This window comes from Euprymna scolopes, chromosome 19 (assembly GCF_053919585.1).
Source record: "Euprymna scolopes isolate OS-2025 chromosome 19, ASM5391958v1, whole genome shotgun sequence".
Lineage (NCBI taxonomy): Eukaryota > Metazoa > Mollusca > Cephalopoda > Sepiida > Sepiolidae > Euprymna > Euprymna scolopes.
The window spans coordinates 588,692-607,429 of record NC_136500.1 but is presented as its reverse complement, the minus strand read 5'-3'; the positions used below and the strand labels follow the sequence as shown (position 1 = coordinate 607,429).

The window sequence follows — 18,738 nt, the reverse complement described above, 5'->3', positions numbered from 1 at the left end:
GCATTTTGAAGCCATTATCTTCATACAGCCTGATCTGGTAGTATTAGTACATCAGTTTTATGTCAATGCTCAGTGGGAACAAATAGAAAGTGCATTCAGTGCGTCTAATAAGAATAACTTGTGGGACCTGTGGAAATTCCACGGCTGCTTTCTTCATCTTTCTGTATAATTTCTCTTAATAACATTTATCTTGAAATAAGTTAGTCAGGATTAATAATATTAAGAAAAAAAAACTTTCTTCTTCCAACTCTTATATAATAAAACACTTCATGTTTGTATGTACGTTATCACTTTTCACACATATTAAACAAACAAAAAAGGAAATCGTTCAATCAGCAAAAATAGTGATTTGATCTGATGCCAGTAAAGAAAAATTCAGATTTGTATATTCATTCTTTTTTGCAGACAGTTATCCTCATTTTCATTGTTGTTTCATCGCGTTTCGGCCAACTCATCCTCTGGCCTTTTTCAGGTGATTAACCGTGACGGGATAGGAATGCTGAGTCTTGTAACTGTATACCCAGTAATTACTGCCTTTCATAGTTGTTGTATCACCACATTTTGACCAACTAATCCTCTGGCCTGCTTAGGTAAGATTGAAACCGTTATCTTCAGACAATGTTCACCTGGAAGCGTAGAGACTCAACGCCTCTATCCACTGTATCACAAGCCCTGAAGGGCGATCAAGGTTGTATTTTATGGTCTTATAAATCAAATTTTGTGTCTTTATCTGGTATTCCGTTGTTGGGTCTGTAGTGAATGGTATTATATATTTTTTTGTTATTTTAGAATCCTTTTTTGAGATGATGCTTTATAATTTGAAATTATGAGCAACTATGGAAGGTAGTAATGCCTGGGGATACAGTTACAAAACTCAGCATTCTTATTCTGTTGGGGTTAATCACCTGAAGAAGGCCAAAGGATGGGTTGGCCGAAACGTGGCAAAACAACAACAACGATGAAGATGAGGATAACAGTCTGCAAAAAATGGAATACACAAATTATGAAGCCTCATCTCCGAAAGGATAAAATAAATAAAAATGATATAAAAATTCCGACTTATTTTAAAATGATTGGTTTGATGACATATGAACCCTTTTCGGGCCGAATCCAGTAATTTTGGGAAAAAGTTTTTATGCTTCAAATTCTTTAGTTCTTCAAGCATTTATTTGTGATGTTTGGTTTAGTCATTTTGTTTCATAGTACATCAACCCGTTTGGATTATTCCTGTTGCAATTATTTTGTAGAAGGAGTTTATTATTCATCAAGCTCTTTGTATCTTCAATCACTAGTTTGTAGTGTTTGGTTGTCTTGTAAAGGATTTTGTTGTTTTTGTTTCTTGCCCTGCATAACATGAACGAGTTTTGCAATGGGAGAGGGAAAAGGGATAAAATATTAATGTTTGGTACATTTGAAGATAGGAAATCAGACAGGAAGTGCGGGGGAAGAGAGAGAAATTGGAGAAAGATGAGCTGTTGAGTTTGGTTTTGCAGAACATAAATACGTTTTGCAAAAGGGAATAGAAAAGCAAAAAACATTAATAGTTGGTGAGTTTTATCTCAGGAAGCCAATATCTTCAGACAGCCTTATCTGGTAGCACCAGCATTTTGAAGTGAATTGTTAAAAAAACAGATTTATAGCTCAATGGTAGAGCAATCGAATGATCCCCTGTTCAAGCCCGGATGTATCTCACCATTTTATTGTAATTTTTTTCTTAACGAAAATATCCTATACCCCTATAAGGCGACCATTCGCCCATGTATGGAGTATTGTTGTCATATTTGGGCTGGTGCATCTGCCACTAGTCTCTCGCTCCTAGACAAGGTTCAAAAGAGAGTCGCCAATCTGATAGGTCCTGAACTGTCATCTAAACTTCAGCCTCTGTCCCATCGACGAAATGTTGCATCCCTCTGCCTTTTCTACAAGTACTTTAACGGTGAATGCTCTGACGAACTGCAAGCACTTATGCCCCCTCGACGTAAATACCCCTGACAAACCCGACAAGCAGCTAAATCCTACCCCTTCACAGTAGAGATCCCTAGATGTAAGAGAGCCTTCTACTCCAGTAGTTTCTTCCCCAGGACAGCTAGACTTTGGAATTCCCTGCCGGGTTCCTGCTTCCCCAACTGTACTGACATGCAGAAGTTCAAGTGTAACGTGAACCGACATCTTGCTGCCCAACTCCCTACACAGTACCCCTGATGCCTATGTCCCTGGTAGTAGCCCCCTACAACAAAGTGGCAATATGCCTTGTTTGGGGTGAAAATGTAATAAAAAAGAAAAAAAAAAAAGGAGTTCAATTAAATAAAAGAGGTACCATTTAAAATAGCCGCAAATCATTTCTTTGTTTGCATATTATAAAACTAAACATTAATCAGAAGTGATTTTTTCAAGGAATTTATCGTCAAGCCCAAATATCAGCTGGCATGATACTGTAAACAAATACAGACGGAATTTGATGATGAATGACATTATCATTATTTAAAAAAATCTTTTTGCAAATTAGTTTATTGGGCAAATTATTCCTCATAATAATATAATAATCAATAACGGATTGATTTTATAATAATACATACACAATAACTGAAAATATCATGTTTAAACTTATTGTACGACCAAGTAACACCGAGTAGCCAGCTAGTTCTTTATAAAGATTGACCGAGCAGTTTTCATTCCTTTATTTCAGCACAGTTGAAATAAAATAAAACTTTGATGATGTCCGTTTATCTATCTTTGGAGTCAGATAGGCTGTCTGTTACAGCTTACTATAATACCATTAATCCCATATCTTTATAAGCGGATGATAGAGGGCCATCGTTTAGTAAATGCCAATTTCACCTTATTTCTTTATAATGCCAATTAATTTAGAAGAGGACAGCTGCGTAGTGTTTGTTTTAAAATATATTTTGTTACAGCATAAACGAGTTTTCTAAATGCCAATATTTTACTTCATTAACTACATACATACTACTATTTCACACACTATGTAGCCACGTGTGACACACTGCCATTCAGACCAACCGTTATTTGCTAAGAGACTACTATTCATGAGAGAGTTTTATATTTTGAACAGGAAAGATTAATAAAAAAATGAATGAAGGAAAATGTCTTTCTTGAGAAGGACTTATACAAATCGAAAGCTTGATCAAGGTAAATAATTTATTTTAAAGAAGAAAAAAGAACATTATTTGACTTTCCGAATTTGTGTATTGTAATGAAAGGATACTTCTAAGTGCCAATATTGTAAGATACTGCTAATTGTCACAGATGAGTAAACATGCATCTGTACATCTTTCATACCGCAGACTGTCGGTCATGCTCGCATCATTAAACCCGACCGTTGATAGAAAACTTGTGAATGATGGTTTGTTCAAAACAATGACTGAAAACTAAAATGTGTGGGTGTAAGAGAGAGAGAGAGAGAGAGAGAGAGAGAGAGAGAGAGAGAGAGAGAGAGAGAGAGAGAGAGAGAGAGAGAGATGCCAATAACATAAATTTCAGCTATCAATATGCCATTGTCCCCACCCTTGCTGGAGCTGACCAGGATAACAATGTCTCACATCTGCTCCCATCTATGTTCAGGGGCTGAGCCAGAGAATTACTCGACGTCACATGATTTCTGACTTTGCTTTTAGGCTCCACCTCATTTAAGAGCACTTTCTCGCTGTCTAACGACATTGTATTTCTTTAAAGAAAGGTTAGTTGGAGATGCGGTTCATTAAACATGATATTTTGGTACTCTGTGAAATATTTCAGGGTGTTTAGGTGTTCCTTTCAAATGCCCACAAATTATTTTCTCAGTTGAGAATTCGTTAATTCACAGCTACATGTGAGCTAATGTTTTTATTTTGGTCATTTAGTTTTACCGCCTATCAACCCTTTTTGGGTGATTTAGTGTGGAATCCAATAATTTTGAAAAAAAGTTTTTATGCTTTAAGTTTTATATATCAAATATTTATTCAGAGTGTTTGGTTTGATTGATTTGTTTTATGGCATATCAACGTTTTTATGTTATTTAATGTCGAATCGAGTAATTTTGGAAAAAAAGATTGATGCTTCAAGTTTTTTATATCTTAAAATATTTATTCATGATGTGTAGTTTTGTTGTCTTTGTAGAGAAAATTTGTTGTTTCTGTTTTTGGGTTTGCATAACATGATTGAGTTTTGCAAAGGGAAAGAAAAAATATCAATATCAGGTGCATTTAAGTTGGGAAGCCGATATCTTCAAACAGCCTGATCTGATAATACCAGTTTTTATGTTGGATTTTCATTGTGCAGACATAGCATAGAGCAATTGATTTAAGTGTGTCCCATTTCCACTCAGTACAAGCAAAGAAGGAAAAAAGAGAAAGTAGTAAGCAAAACGAACGAAAAAATATAGAGCATATACCATATATATATATATATATATATATATATATATATATACACACACGAGCTAGAATCTTTTTCACATTCATCCATTTTGTGCGCCTATTTATTGATATACCAGGAAGCAATCAATTATCTACTTTTCATATAAGGCTCTAGCTGAACCTACAGTCAATCCCCATTAATCATTCTAGACAAACAGTTGCACCTGAAGAATTACACTTAACTTCAAAAGTATATATAACAATCATATTGACGCACCAGTTCTTGCCAAATCATCTAAATTAAATAATGACCCTGGATAGATAATCATTTGGGAATGCTAGGTACTGCATGTACCACGTAGAAATTTCCAGGTTGTTATCTGGTGGTGGTGGGGGAGGTTAATCCACTGGGCGAGATGCATCTTCAGTCTTCATTAAGACATGCATCTGGGAGGAGGAAAACCCTGATGTAAGACTTGAGGTCTACTGGCTGCTTTGTCTTGTGGCAATCATTTGCACCAACTGAGATTTGCAGTTGTACCAAAACAAGCCTTCATCACTATAAACAAATCATCAAGATGTTTCCGAACAACTTAGTTGTTATAGTGGACCTCATCCGTCGAAATGAACGGGAGTATCCATCAAATTCCAGCCAAATAAGATGAAGGATGCCATGAAAGGATTAATGATCAGGGGTTCAGAATTAAAGAAAAAAAATTAACTGATATGAGGAGAGATGTTAAAATTAAAAAAAAACAAACAAACAAATGTTTTACATATTAGAATGAATTATTTTAAAAGTTTAAATTACTCTCACCATCTTCTCTCTAATAAAGTATTTAAACCTAAAAATCCCAACCTATTTTTATAATCTATTTTATTAGTTTACATTGATACAAAGTATTTCTCATATAATCTTTAGTTAAAAAACTAATTTAAACAAAAAAGCATGTTTTACTTCTCAAACTTAAGTTTTTACAAATTTTCGGTTGTTGAATATCTCAGATTTTACAAGGTTTGATTTATCATTAGGAAGAAAGACAATTCCACAATTATCTTTGTATGTTTGAATGAATGGCGTATTACAGACAATAGAAATACACAATTGATGCATGAAGAGATGTTAGTAGATTAAAAAAAAAAAAAAAAACAGCTGATAAACATTTTTTTAATTGTTATCGGTGGCACACAGAAAACAATGTATTATTCGATTATTAATTAAAAATTGAACAATTAAAGAATATGTAAACAAGAGAAATAGAAAAATAAAGAGAGAGACAGGAGGTGAAAGGAGGGAGGAAAGAAGACAAGGAGGGGTGGAAAGAGAGAAGACGAGGAGGGAGAGAGAGAGGAGAAGGAGGTGGGGTGAAGAGGAGAAGAGGGAAAGGATAAGGAGTAAGGAAGTAGAGAGAATAAAGTTACAAAGAAATAAACAGGGGGTAATCCAAGTAAAGTGGGGGGGGGGTGATAAACAGTAAAAAAAAAAAAAAAAAATGGATAACCAACCTGTTTCTTTTGCAGATATGTTAGCTGCAGTTGCAGCTTCAATGGTAGGCTCGGTTTCACCATTTTCATACAATCCGCGTACTCCAAGATAGGGATACACGGTCCTCACAACAATCCGTTCAAGTTTCAGTTGGTTTTCTAAACTAATTCCGTCGTTGATGCCCTATAAAAAAAAAGAAGAAAAAAATGCAATCTATTACAATAAGTGAAAAAAAAAATGACTTTAGGTTTAAAATTGAACAAATTTAGCACCTCATCACGCATGCTTAACACAGGTAATTTATTTTTAGGTTTGATTTGGTTTAGTTGTTTTACACGATCTTAACTTCTTTTGGGTTATATACCGAGAACACATCAACAATTGTTCATGGCAATGAAACACAAGCGTGAAAATATAAATACTCTCAGGCAACGTTAGGTCAGGACGGCTAGCATGTGTGTACTATATATAAGTACTTTTCGCATAAACCTGATGAATTCTCACGAGAATTAAACACTGAATATTCTGTGTAGCTTAATTGCCATATATATTTTCATAACTTACTACCTAACTCTACCTATGTATTGAAGTAAATACTGAAAATTTATGCATAAAATTATATCTTCGTATATTACTTTATGTGATTAAATGAAGTAGTTTATTTATATATATATATATATATATATATATAGTATAATAGTTAGTATATGGTGGATTCTCTCATCAAAGACGATGAATGAGGGTTCAGTATGGAATCTTCAACAGCTTCTAAGCTCTGTGACACCACATGCATCATTGCAATCCTGCAGACGTCTGGCACACTCTTCCGCAGATGGTGAACTTGCATATGCTTGTCGGCCAAAGATGCCTTCTCGAGTGAACAGATAACCCTGCTTTGCTGCGTGCTTTGAAACCACAGTCGCATACATATTAATCTTTAGGTGGATTTTTCTTGTGTTTTGCCTTCATATTGGCATGAAGGGCATCCCTATGATGAAGGTGGTTACGTTCAAATTCTTTGGTCCCTAGGAAACACATCTTCCTCCATTCTCTGCGATCCCCCGCTGCACTCCCCAAGGAACTCAAAGAAATTCCACAACGCTTCAGGTTGTCTTTTAGTTTATCTTTGTGATGAAGCAGGAGACGCCTTATTGAGCGGCAAGAATTTGTCAGTTGCTCATAAAAAAGTTGCTAAGGAACTCTCGAGTCATCCATTCTCACAAGAATAAGCGAAGTAAAAAAAACAAACAAACAAAAAAAAACAGAAAAACGAACGTTACGTGAAAAATGGCTTAAATAACACTGGTTCAATATTTAAATTTAAAAAATCGAAAAAAAAAAGAAAAAAAAAAAAGAAGACATCTCACACGACGATTCGAACCCAAAACGTTTAAATAATGAACCAACGCTCTAACAAACTGAGCTAACACGACGTACATGAAATTTAGTCAGTTCTTCAACTATTTAAACTAAATCAGGCCATGACGTCATCTGACGCATGCGTAGAACCGATCTCGTCATGAGAGGACGGTTTTTGTTGACCCCCGCCCCTGTAGAAAATTATTGATTTCAGGGTGAAAAAAATCAACGTTTTTAGCCAATTTTTCAATATTTTTCGGGCGAAGGATGGAGCTTCAATATGATACCAAGTTTGTCAATTTTTGTTCTGTCTGTTGAAAGTTTTTAGCGGACACACAAACATACACACATTTTCGCTTTTATATATATAGATTAGCAGGGGTACCCGATGATGCCCGGGTGTTTTGAGGTGTGGGTGGTCGGGCGGGGGTGTTAATGAAAACCTTAGAATAAGCGAAGTAAAAAAAGAAAACAGAAAAACGAACGTTAAAACTTAAGCGGGGGGTACCCGGGCGGTGGGGAGGGAGGGGGTAACCAAAACATCGAAAAACACACACACAAAAAAAAAAAACTAACGTAAGGCAAACAAATGATGTTAAATGTAAAAATCGAAAAAACAAAAACAAAAAAGAAAACAGAAAAACGAACGTTAAAACTAAAAAAAAAAAAAAAAAAAAAACAAAAAAAAACACATGAAAAATGGCTTAAATAAGCCTGTTTCGATATTAAAATTAAAAAAATCGGTGGGTACCCGGGTGTTTTTGGGTGTGTGTGGTCGGTCGGGGATGTTAATGAAAACCTAAGAATAAGCGAAGTAAAAAAAAAACAAAACAGAAACGTACGTTACGTGAAAAATGGCTTAAATAACACTGATTCAATATTTAAATTTAAAAAATCGAAAAAAAAAAAAAAAGACATCTCACACTACGATTCGACCCCAAACCGTTTAAATAATGAACCAACGCTCTAACAAACTGAGCTAATACGACGTACATGAAATTTAGTCAGTTCTTCAACTATTTAAACTAAATCAGGGGTCATGACGTCATCTGACGCATGCGTAGAGCCGATCTCGTCATGAGAGGACGGTTTTTGTTGACCCTCCCCCCTGTAGAAAATTGTTGATTTCAGGGTGAAAAAAATGAACGTTTTTGGCCAATTTTTCGGGCGAAGGATGGAGCTTCAATATGATACAGAGTTTGTTAATTTTTGTTCTGTCTGTCGAAAGCTTTTAGCGGACACACAAACACACATACATTTTCGCTTATATATATATATATATATATATATATATATATATATATATGAGAGAGAGAGAGAGAGAGAGAGATTATGCACCAAACTGTCATGTACATTTCTCACATCATTAGTTTTGTAAAGTGAAATTTTATTTTCAAATGCTATCATTTACAAAAACATAAATATTTTTCTCAGTATCGGTTTCAATTTGAAATTTCCAACACAATACAGAAATAAACAAGTGAAAAATTATGTTTATATTTTGAAAATAACTAAAGCATGTTATAGTTGCTAAAAAAACAAAAAAAAAAACAAACAAAAACAAAGTAAGATTTATCATATTCTACAAAGAACAAAGCATACTTAAGATTCATAAAAATATTATTTGTGAACAAATCATACATTTATTGCCAGTAATAGAACGCAAATACTTGGGATTGTAAAAAAATAAAATGTTCAGAATGCCTATCCTATAAATACTAGGGATAATCAAGGAAGAGGTCATAAAAGCACACACTGATTTCTTAAAAACGAAATCCATTTTTGGAGGTGGGTATTCTACGTAAAAAAAAAAAAATTATATGAACGGTTATAGTCAAAAGTAACCCAAAAGGCTCCCTTTTTATTAGCTACTAGCAGAGGTACTCGGGTGTTTGGAGGTGTAAAAGAAAAGTGTTAGAAGTTAGACAGGCTCAAACACATGACACAGTGACACGAAGGCGGAAAAGAAAATGAAAGAAAACGTGACATCTTACCACTACGCTACGAGGCCATAGAAAGTGAAAAGCGTTCAAATTTAGCGATGTTAATGAAAACGTTGACTTGCTAAGTGAATACGCAGGTGCAGAAATAAACGTTGGCTGAAGGCCAGTTCAACTTTCCGCTGTTTCTATTTGTTTCCCCACCATGTTAGGGAAACCAATCTCTCCCTTTTTCGGGGGAGCTCTCAAATGAATAACAATTGTCTGATATGAAGGGTATTCCCCACATTGATCAAAGCTGATTGCTTTCAAGACGTGTCGGCCACGAAGGCCAGCGAGCTGATTTGATTCGATTCAGTTTCTATTTATATGAAAAAGACAAACAAACACTGATAGAGTCCATAAATCAACCTCTGGAGAATGAACAAATTGATGAAGATGGGCAAGTCAGCAATGACCAAGATGGCGTCTGAGCAGCACATGCAATATACTCTGAACAGTAAAAATGAATTTAAAAACAATTCAAACTTTAAGGAGCAAGCAAGCTGGAGTACTAAACGTTTTAGTTTTGATTATAGCTAATGGCAACAAAGTCGTTTAAAAATATGTTTGAAATCCGTACTATATATTAGGAACAATATAATATTCAATAGAGAATTAGCTCTGTAATAATAATACGAAATCTATACAAATTAAAATATGTTTTTGCTTTCCCTCCCCCTAGTTAAACAATAAATCCTTTAAATATTAATTAAATCGACAGACTTATCTACAATTTTAATGGTCTGCTAAACATGATCTCCTTGCTAATTCGTAAATATAAATAATTACTTTCTTACCTGTAAAACTAAGACCATCTGTTTGATTGGTTCAGGTACCACAGGTGCCATCTCGAGTGCTTCTGTTAAAAGTAAAAGGAAAAAAAGATCATGTGTTAAAAATGTCTAGAGAAAGATCATTTTTCAATTTGGAAGTTGTCTAGAGCACTTGTGTGAAACATAATTCTGCCAAAGATATGAATGGAAATTATGGTCTTTCATTTTCAAAATTCTTTTCTTCCCCTAGTTCAAAATGGTGACATCATTTGAGTTGGTTTAGTTGTTTAATGGCATATCAATCCTTTTTCAGTTATTTAATACTGAATTCAATCATTTTGATAAGTTTTTCATGCTTTAAGTTTTCTTTATATATTTAAATATGTATTCATCGTGATTTGGTTTGATTATTTTTATGGGAAAATCGTTTTTTATCTTGAGTTTCGCAAAGAGAAAGAAAAAACAACATTGATGTTCAAGTCATTTTAGATTTGAAAGTCAATATCTTCAGACAGTATGATTGGGTAACACAGTTCAATTAAGTTAAACAGGAATTACAAAATATTTGATTTGAAGAAAAAACAAAGAAAAAACACAATAGATTCAATGATCATATTTTTTACTAGGTGCCTTCAATAAGTTTCCAGACGTTTTTGTACAGGAATTTAAAATTGTCAAAGACTCTTGAAAATTCAGTATGCTATTGCTATACGTACTATGAGATGACTGACCAATGTTTATGATTTCAGGTTCAAATGAACAGCTCCAGCAGCAATTGGAATACACACTACTAAGGACTGATTATCACAGCTGTTGAATTTCAAAAATGCAATCTGGACACGAGGACACTTTAGAAAAACGATATGCAATAAAATTCTGTTCTAAACTTGGAAAAATGCCATAGAAACGTATGGAATGTTTCAAACGTCTTTTGGACTAGCTTGCATGAATCGAGCATCAGTTTGTAAAATGTAAGATGACTGTGTAGATTATGTTTGAATGAGAAACTAAAATTTTCTTATTTTAAAGATACCAAAAAATTACTAAATTGTAGAAACAAATTAACAGCTAGCTGTAAATACAGAATAAATTTTACTTTGGGATAAATAAAAATAAATACAAACATTGTAACAAATAACAGGTAACAAAATAAATGGATAAATGAATTATTTTAAGTTTCATGTGTTACACTAAAATTACCATTTGTTAATTTGATTTAGTTAAAAGTGGAAATGGAATAAACTCTTAAAAACAAAGGACTTGAGAGCGATTTGTTTGAAAAGTGTTTGACTATTGGATAATAGAAATAATGGTCCACTAATAGGCAATATAGCCAACAAATCCCATTTGGTTAATTAGCTAGAGAAAGCATAATTTAGACATAAGAGCAATTGCAAACTATATATCCATGCATTTCGCCCAATGAGTTCCTTTGGGAATGGAATAAGCTCTGTAATAATAATACGAAATCTACACAAAATATGTTTTCGTTTTCCCTCCCATTAGTTAAACAAGAAATCCTTTAAATATTAATTAAATCGACAGACTTATCTACAATTTTAATGGTCTGCTAAACATAATCTCATGATTGCTATAACAATCCTGTGTAGCTTATTTGTCATAAATATATTTTATACTACTAGTAGTAGTAGTAGTAGTACGACTACTACTACTACTACTACTACTACTAATAATAATTTCTATTCAGATATTTAGCATTGTTGAATACCAAAAAAATATAAATACCTTAATGAATAATGTGTATATACTTGAAATAATAATAATACATACATAATTACAAAGGGCCAAAAGAATAAGGAGGGAAACACTAATCAGACCCCAACTGGATAAGTACAAAGACTTATTTCTATCCGAATTCCAATAAAGACCAATGGTCATTACCAATAAGAAATCAAAGATAAGCAGCTGTTGCGATAATGCAAAGTCATTTGCAAAGATTATCAAAAGAGATGGCGAGTACTGGCATCTGGAGAGTCTTGCTGTTACTCAAATTCCAGGGAACACCACCGGTCATTATCAGTGAATAATCTCCGATAATGACTTGTGTGAGAACTCCTGCTGAGTACAAATAATAATAATAATGAATATCACATATGATATGAGTAATCGCTACTTCTTTATAGAAGAAGGCTATTTCTACAAGATTGCAATGTCAGGTTGTTGGCACTCAGACGGCTCAGTAGTCCAAACTTTGTTTTAATTTTACTTTTGTTTTTAATTTTCTTTTGTTCAAGCTGGGGATGGCAGATATTGACCAGCTATCTCATACATTCCAACCGAGAGATCATTTTAAGATTCTAACCATCCCTTTAAGTGCAATTTTTAAAATTTCTCCTCCACTTGGTACACCGGGTATACTTGCCAGACAGTTTTCAAAATTCTTTTTCATAAGTCCAGTTGTTCCTATAATTACTGGAATGATGAAAATCTTCCTAAGATTCCAGTTTCTTTTCATGTCGTACATAAATTACATTGGTATTTCGTTATCTTTTCCCTCTCAACTTTGTTTAACCCAGCACCATTGGGGACACTAGCTTCTACTAAGGTTGCTTCTTTCTCCTTGTCCCATATCACTATATCAAGTTTATTAGCTCTGTTTTCTAAGTATGTAGCTATAGCAATTGCACAGTCATAGTGGATAGTGTATGACTTATTTCCAACTGTTCGTTCTGGTAAACATGCTCCCAGGACTTACTGCTGCATTCATTATTCACTTTTATACAGATCGTCCAGAGGCGACATTTATACACTTCATTGTGTCACATTTTATAGCAGCCGTCTCTCAGTAGAATCTTACAGGTGGATGTCAGGTGGTTTGCACTCAACTTCTGTGTAGTGAGAGCATGATCCAGCTGACATACAAGTCTTGGTTCAGATGACATGAGATCGTTTGTGCATAGGTATGTTCTTTTGCCTGACACATACGTGATTATTTGCTGTTAATGGGTCTCAAAAGGCTCAGTAGGCAGTTCTCAACAAATAGGCTTTGCAACAGGTACCACACACACACACACACACACACATTCAGTTGTGTCAAGGACATTCAATACTGCAAGTCAAGTTTCAAAGTGGAGAGCTTTAGTTGCCTTGGAACAAATCTCTTATAACCATCATAGACTTGCTTTCGCCAAACAGATCACTTTGAAGCTATCTTTCTTTCAATCCCCCACTGTGTGTGTATGTGTGTGTGCGTGCGCGCAGGGCAGAAGGGTGGAAGGAGAGATAGTAGAAAATTGGGTGGGCAGTTGGAATGGATTTATTACGCGGATTACCTTCAACATCCAAATTGATTTTTAATAGTACAGTGTCTCTGAAGTCAGCCAAAATGAGCTGCCGTAAAGAGATTGTGACATCCTCGGGTGGACAGTCCTGTAAAAAACGAATAAAATAAATGAAACAAATTACAATATGAAATCAGTTTAAATCTGCAGAGGAAAAATATTAAGCTCATTTAGTTTTTTTCTTTTTAATTCATTAAGTGAAGAGAAAAAGATATGAGAATCGAGAAGATATTTCTTTTCATGTTTGTATGGATTGAAACATTAGTAGAAACAGAATAAACTCGAATTTCTTTATCTATCATATGAAGTTATCTTGCCAGATTTTCAAAATCAGACCCAAATAGCAATCCATCTGATACATTGATTTGGACAGTTTTCCTTCTATTATGTTATTGGCACAAAAATATTTTATTTTGCATCAATTTTTCCCCCCTAAAAATACTTATTCCAGCTAAGAAAACAGTCACATTGGAAACTTATACATTAAAGGGTAATAATCGACTTCTGAAAAAATAAATAACTAAAAAGTTAAAAATAAAACTAAATTCCTATTTCTTTGTAAACAAGGCAGCCATTTTGTATTTTACTCCTACACGATTAAAAATACCAAAAGCCTTTCATAAACAATGTGAATTGATATCAATTAACATAAATTATATTTTTACTTCTGTTCGAAGTCAGAGGTGGGGAGAGGGAGAAAGAGAGAGGGAGGAGAGAAAAAGAGGAGGGAGAGAAAGAAAGGGGGGGAAGAGAAACAAATATAAAATTAAACATGGCTGTCACATTATCAGCTTCAAATATTGCTACTTATCTTTTTCAGACACCCGAGAGGAAAGATAAATACCACAGCCTAAACTCTATGTTATTGTCCTTCATTAATCAAGTTAGTTAGCACTTATTTTAATGTATCGAAATACTAAACATCTTTCTCTTCTCACATTAATTTAATTTCAGTCATATTCACAGTGAAATTGGTTTTCACATGTTTGATATCGTTTTTTAATATAACATCTACGCCCCCCCCCCCGTAATAACAAACGAAAACGCATTTTTTTGTGATACCTTACTTTTGGGAGTGGGTAAATAAATACGCTGGCAGGATCGGCTAGTCTATTAGATAAAGGACTGTTATGTGTATGTATGTCGGTTAAATAAAAAACATTTACAAAACAAACAACCACAACGTCAGTATTTTTTTGTTCTGGGTGAACCATATCTAAAAAAAAAAAAAAAAAAAAAAAAAAAAAAAATATTCATTCTTAGAGAGTCAACTGGGTTAAGTTTCGTCAGGGGTGAATCAGGCATTTTCAGTCTTCTTATGTACCAATATAAAGACAAAATGTCTAATCATTTCAAAATGATTAGACATCAATTTCAGATTTTATTTAATGTTATTTTTGGAATATTTCTCTTCAAAAGAAAGGAGGCTTTGGCAAGACACTCGGAAAAGATTGTTTTAGTAGCACTCTAGAGGTTTCCTCAGTTATTTTTTCATTCTATATAAGCGTTGGAATAACAGAAGGAAAATGGGTGAGAGGAAAGAGAGAAATATCGAAGAACAGAGAGAGGTAGAGAGATGTTACACCTTTTAACCTCTTCTATTTTGTTTTTAGTGACCCCTTGAGCCACCCTGCTAGTATGTATATAAGAAAATGTAAGAAAAAATAAATATAAGATATGTATGAATTTATTTGTCGGTTCAATAAAGAATAACATCATATAGAAAGGGGGGGGGTCATAAACGCTCTTTATACCTATGTATTTTGAAGCCTAATGCTTCTCGTCAGAAAAGAAGAGAGCTAGGTTACAAATATAAGAAAATGCGACATCTAGTTTAAGTTACATTACAATGGAAATGTAAAATAAGATAGAAGGAAGATGAATAAAATATAAAACAAAGGATGAAGGAAAAAGCAAAACAAAAGGTATGGCGATAGAATGGAAGTTATATAACGGGGAGTGAGAGTTGTTGAGGCTAGAAAGGAGCGATGCGAGTAATTAAAATGGGGTGACATTCTAATAGAAGAATGTATAGAGGCAAAAGAGTGTAGAAAATGGAGAAAAATAATAAAGAAATACGATAATGGGAAACAATATAGTAATGATATGGCGTAGTCGAAAAGGAATACAGATGGAATAAAACATAGGCAACGAAAACACATAACATAAAATCCTTAAGGCCATTTTTGTTTTTTAGTTATTGATAAAAGATTAAAATAGCTGACTTGTTTACGAAGCAACCAAAATGCATTTTGGTTGATTTAATTATGAAATTAAATTTATTTTTTGGGATAGGATTTTTAATATTTCATTTTACGCTATAGCACTAATGATTCCAATAAATAAATTTAAAAATTTTCATTCGTTTTACTTTCTGTTTTAACAAAAGGCATATATTTCCATTACGTTCTAAACAATGCCTGCATCTTGTTTTTTCGAACTGTTCATTTTGCGTTTTTCTTTCTCCAACCTCATGCTGGCATCTTCAACTTTACATGTCTATCTTCTCCAGCACGGAGTTTCTTCTCCCGACCAAGTGGTGTCTTTTTTCCTTTTTCTTCTTGCATAAATTCGCACACACTTTCTAATTTGCATATGTAATTTTTTCGGCTACGGTTGCTAATATCAGCTATCTTACAGCTCCTTTTTCTCATGTGCTCATATGCGCACTGTTATACTAGTAGATGTGCCTAATACAATAGGTAATAAATCAACCCCTGAAGGAGGAGATAATGCCGAAAGTGCACTTGCTTGGACAGTCAAACAATACCTCATTTCAGAAAGGTCAGATTGATTGCTGATGAAAATACTCTATCTGTATAAGAGCCAGGTATGCCTTAAAATGGAATACTCATGCCACATCTGGGCAGGAGCTGATTGGCGTACCCTATCCAGCCTTGATAGAGTTCAAAACTGGCTTTGAAATCTAATAGGGGATGCCTTTTTCTCTTCCCTGCAACTTCTTTCCCACAGAAGAGACATTGCAAGCATAACTCTGTGCTATCATTATTTTCATGGCAAGTGCTCGACTAAACTCAAATCTATGGCCCCCCCCCATGCCAAACTTGCACAAAAAACACTCGACTAGCTACAACCTCAATAAACAATTTCCCCAACACTTTCTGTGCCCAAATCTAAATGAAGATTCCATGAACAAAACTTCTTTCCCAGAACTGCCTGCATGTGGAACACTGTTCTGCTGTCCTACTTCCTGGTTGAATACAACATGGTAGATTTCAAATCCAATGTAAACAAGTTCTTGTTGAGCCATTCCCATAAATAATCAAATTCTACCCAATTTACACCATTAATGATTACTACACTACCACTTTACTTTCATTAACCTCCATCCCCGAGTGACCTTCGGGCCTTGATAAGTGGTGACCTCAAGTAAAAAAAAAAAATAAATGCCAACAGATCCTTGGTTTTTGTATGAAAACTATCATGGGACAACCAAGAAGCTAAACACTTTTGGTCCATCATCAAAGTATAATTCGTTGCATGATAAGATGTACATCGTACAACTTTAAAAAAAAAACAAACAAAAAAACACCCGTTTTTTAAATTAGTGAAATACAGACTAGAATTTGGACCTTTTTCTTCCCCAATTTAAACATTCCTTCAGTCTGAAGAAACAGAATGGGCATTCTCTAAGTGGGCGTTCACACTTAAATAATTAGTTTCTTATTTTCTTTAAGTGTGAAGAGATGAAATTATAACTAAAGTCCCGACTCTAACAAGTACCTTTTTTTCCATTCTAAACTGAGCCAATAAAGACGACTTTGTTGTTGGACGAATGTCATATTCATGAAGCTCAAATGATATTATAATAGAGATTTAGTATCTGTCCTAAACTTGATCTTGCCAAAAGCCACTTAGTGGCATAGCAACTTTTTTTGTGTTATTTTTATGTCAGAACTCAATATTTATTAGATCGGAAATAAGTAAAAAATGCAGCAGGTGAACGACATGCAGCATTTACAAGCATAATTGCATACAACTTGCATAAAAGATGCATCATTTTAATCAGTGAGAATTACAGATTTCATCATTTAAAATGGATAAATGTGGGTCTTTCATTGAAAAAATAGCTTTCTTTTATTTAAAACGTTTTTCTTTTTATACCTAGAAACGGCACATCACTTTATCAATTTCAAAAGGAGAAAAGACAAATGAATCTGTTGAGCAGATGGGGCCCAAATTCCACATTCATGTAGCAATATTACATTCGTCTAACTTCCTACGAATTGTAATATCATATTCATATAACCTCAAATACAAATTAAAATATCACTACAAACTACTTTAACTAACCCATGCAACTATTATTGAAAATGTGAAAATATTCAAGAAAAATTTGAAAAATAGAAATGTATGAAAAAAGTGTGGGGTTTTTCTTTTGTTTAGAAAATAATTAAAAAAAAAGAAAATGAGGTTTTGAAGAACCAGTTTTTTTTTTTTTTTTTTTTTTTACAAGGTGATGATCACTTATAAAGGCCCGGAAGCCATTCAGGGATAAGGGTTATTGCAAGTACAGTATGTTAGTGAGGAGTTTTAATAAAGTGTCTACTTAAGGGGGTGGTTCATCAGGAATTTATTTACATTGGACTTAAAGACATCCAGGTTGTAGTCAGGTGGGAAGCAGGCAGACGGAACAGAGTTCCACAGGCATGCAGTTCTAAGAAAGAAGCTTTGTTCATGGAATTTAAGTTTTGATTTAGGCACAGATAAAGAGTGGGGAAAATTTTTCATAGTGGATTCAGCTAGACGGGTGTTTTTCATGAAAGATTGGTGATGGGGGACCAGAGATTGGAGTTTAGACGAGCACCTGCCATGGAAATAACGATAAAACAAAGATAGGCTCGCAACGTCTCTTCTGTGGGAGAGAGGTTGCAAGGAAGAGAAAAGGGCATCCCCCATTAAGTCATGAAGTCTATTTTGTACTATGTCAAGGCAGGATAGGCTGTTTTTAGCAGCTCCTGCCAAGATATGGCAGCAGTATTCCATCCTTGGATGTATTTGGCTTTTATATAGATAGAGAATTGCATCAGTAGAGAGATATCTTCTGGAGCGGTAGAAGGATCCCACCATCTTTCCAGCGATCTTGGCAACAGACTTGATGTACGTGTTCCATTTCAGATTAGGAGTAAAGGTCAAGCCCAGAAGCTTGTCAAAACATGGGGCTTCTCCTAGATGAGAGCCATCCATCACAATTGATGCCAGATGGGGATAAGAGCGTTGATGTAATGATAGAAGTTTGGTTTTAGATGCATTAAAGGTAACCAGCCACGTCTTCCCCCACTGAACTACGCGCTCAAGATCAGAAGAGAGAGAATCAGAGAGAACTTTGTCACTTACAGCCTTTGATGTGTTGCCGTAGATGGTCGTGTCATTAGCATAGATGTCAATGAATGATTTAAGTATGTGCTTAGGGAGAAGAGAGTTGGGCCCAGGATAGACCCTTGAGGGACTCCAGCATTA

General features: G+C 34.4%; 1 protein-coding gene across 6 annotated transcripts in view; it reads right to left on the bottom strand.

Moving 5' to 3' along the window:
* The window catches only part of LOC145303397 (proline-rich protein 5-like), a 493,349-nt gene that overhangs the window by 24,649 nt on the left and 449,962 nt on the right, over positions 1-18,738 (bottom strand). For all 6 annotated transcript variants that reach the window (XM_080144706.1, XM_080144707.1, XM_080144708.1 and 3 more), the window contains 3 exons: positions 13,249-13,345; positions 9,980-10,041; positions 5,862-6,024 (listed from right to left, as the gene is read on the bottom strand). In XM_080144706.1, the coding sequence (XP_080000832.1) occupies positions 5,862-6,024; positions 9,980-10,041; positions 13,249-13,345 (322 nt within the window). The remainder of the gene's footprint in view (positions 1-5,861; positions 6,025-9,979; positions 10,042-13,248; positions 13,346-18,738) is intronic.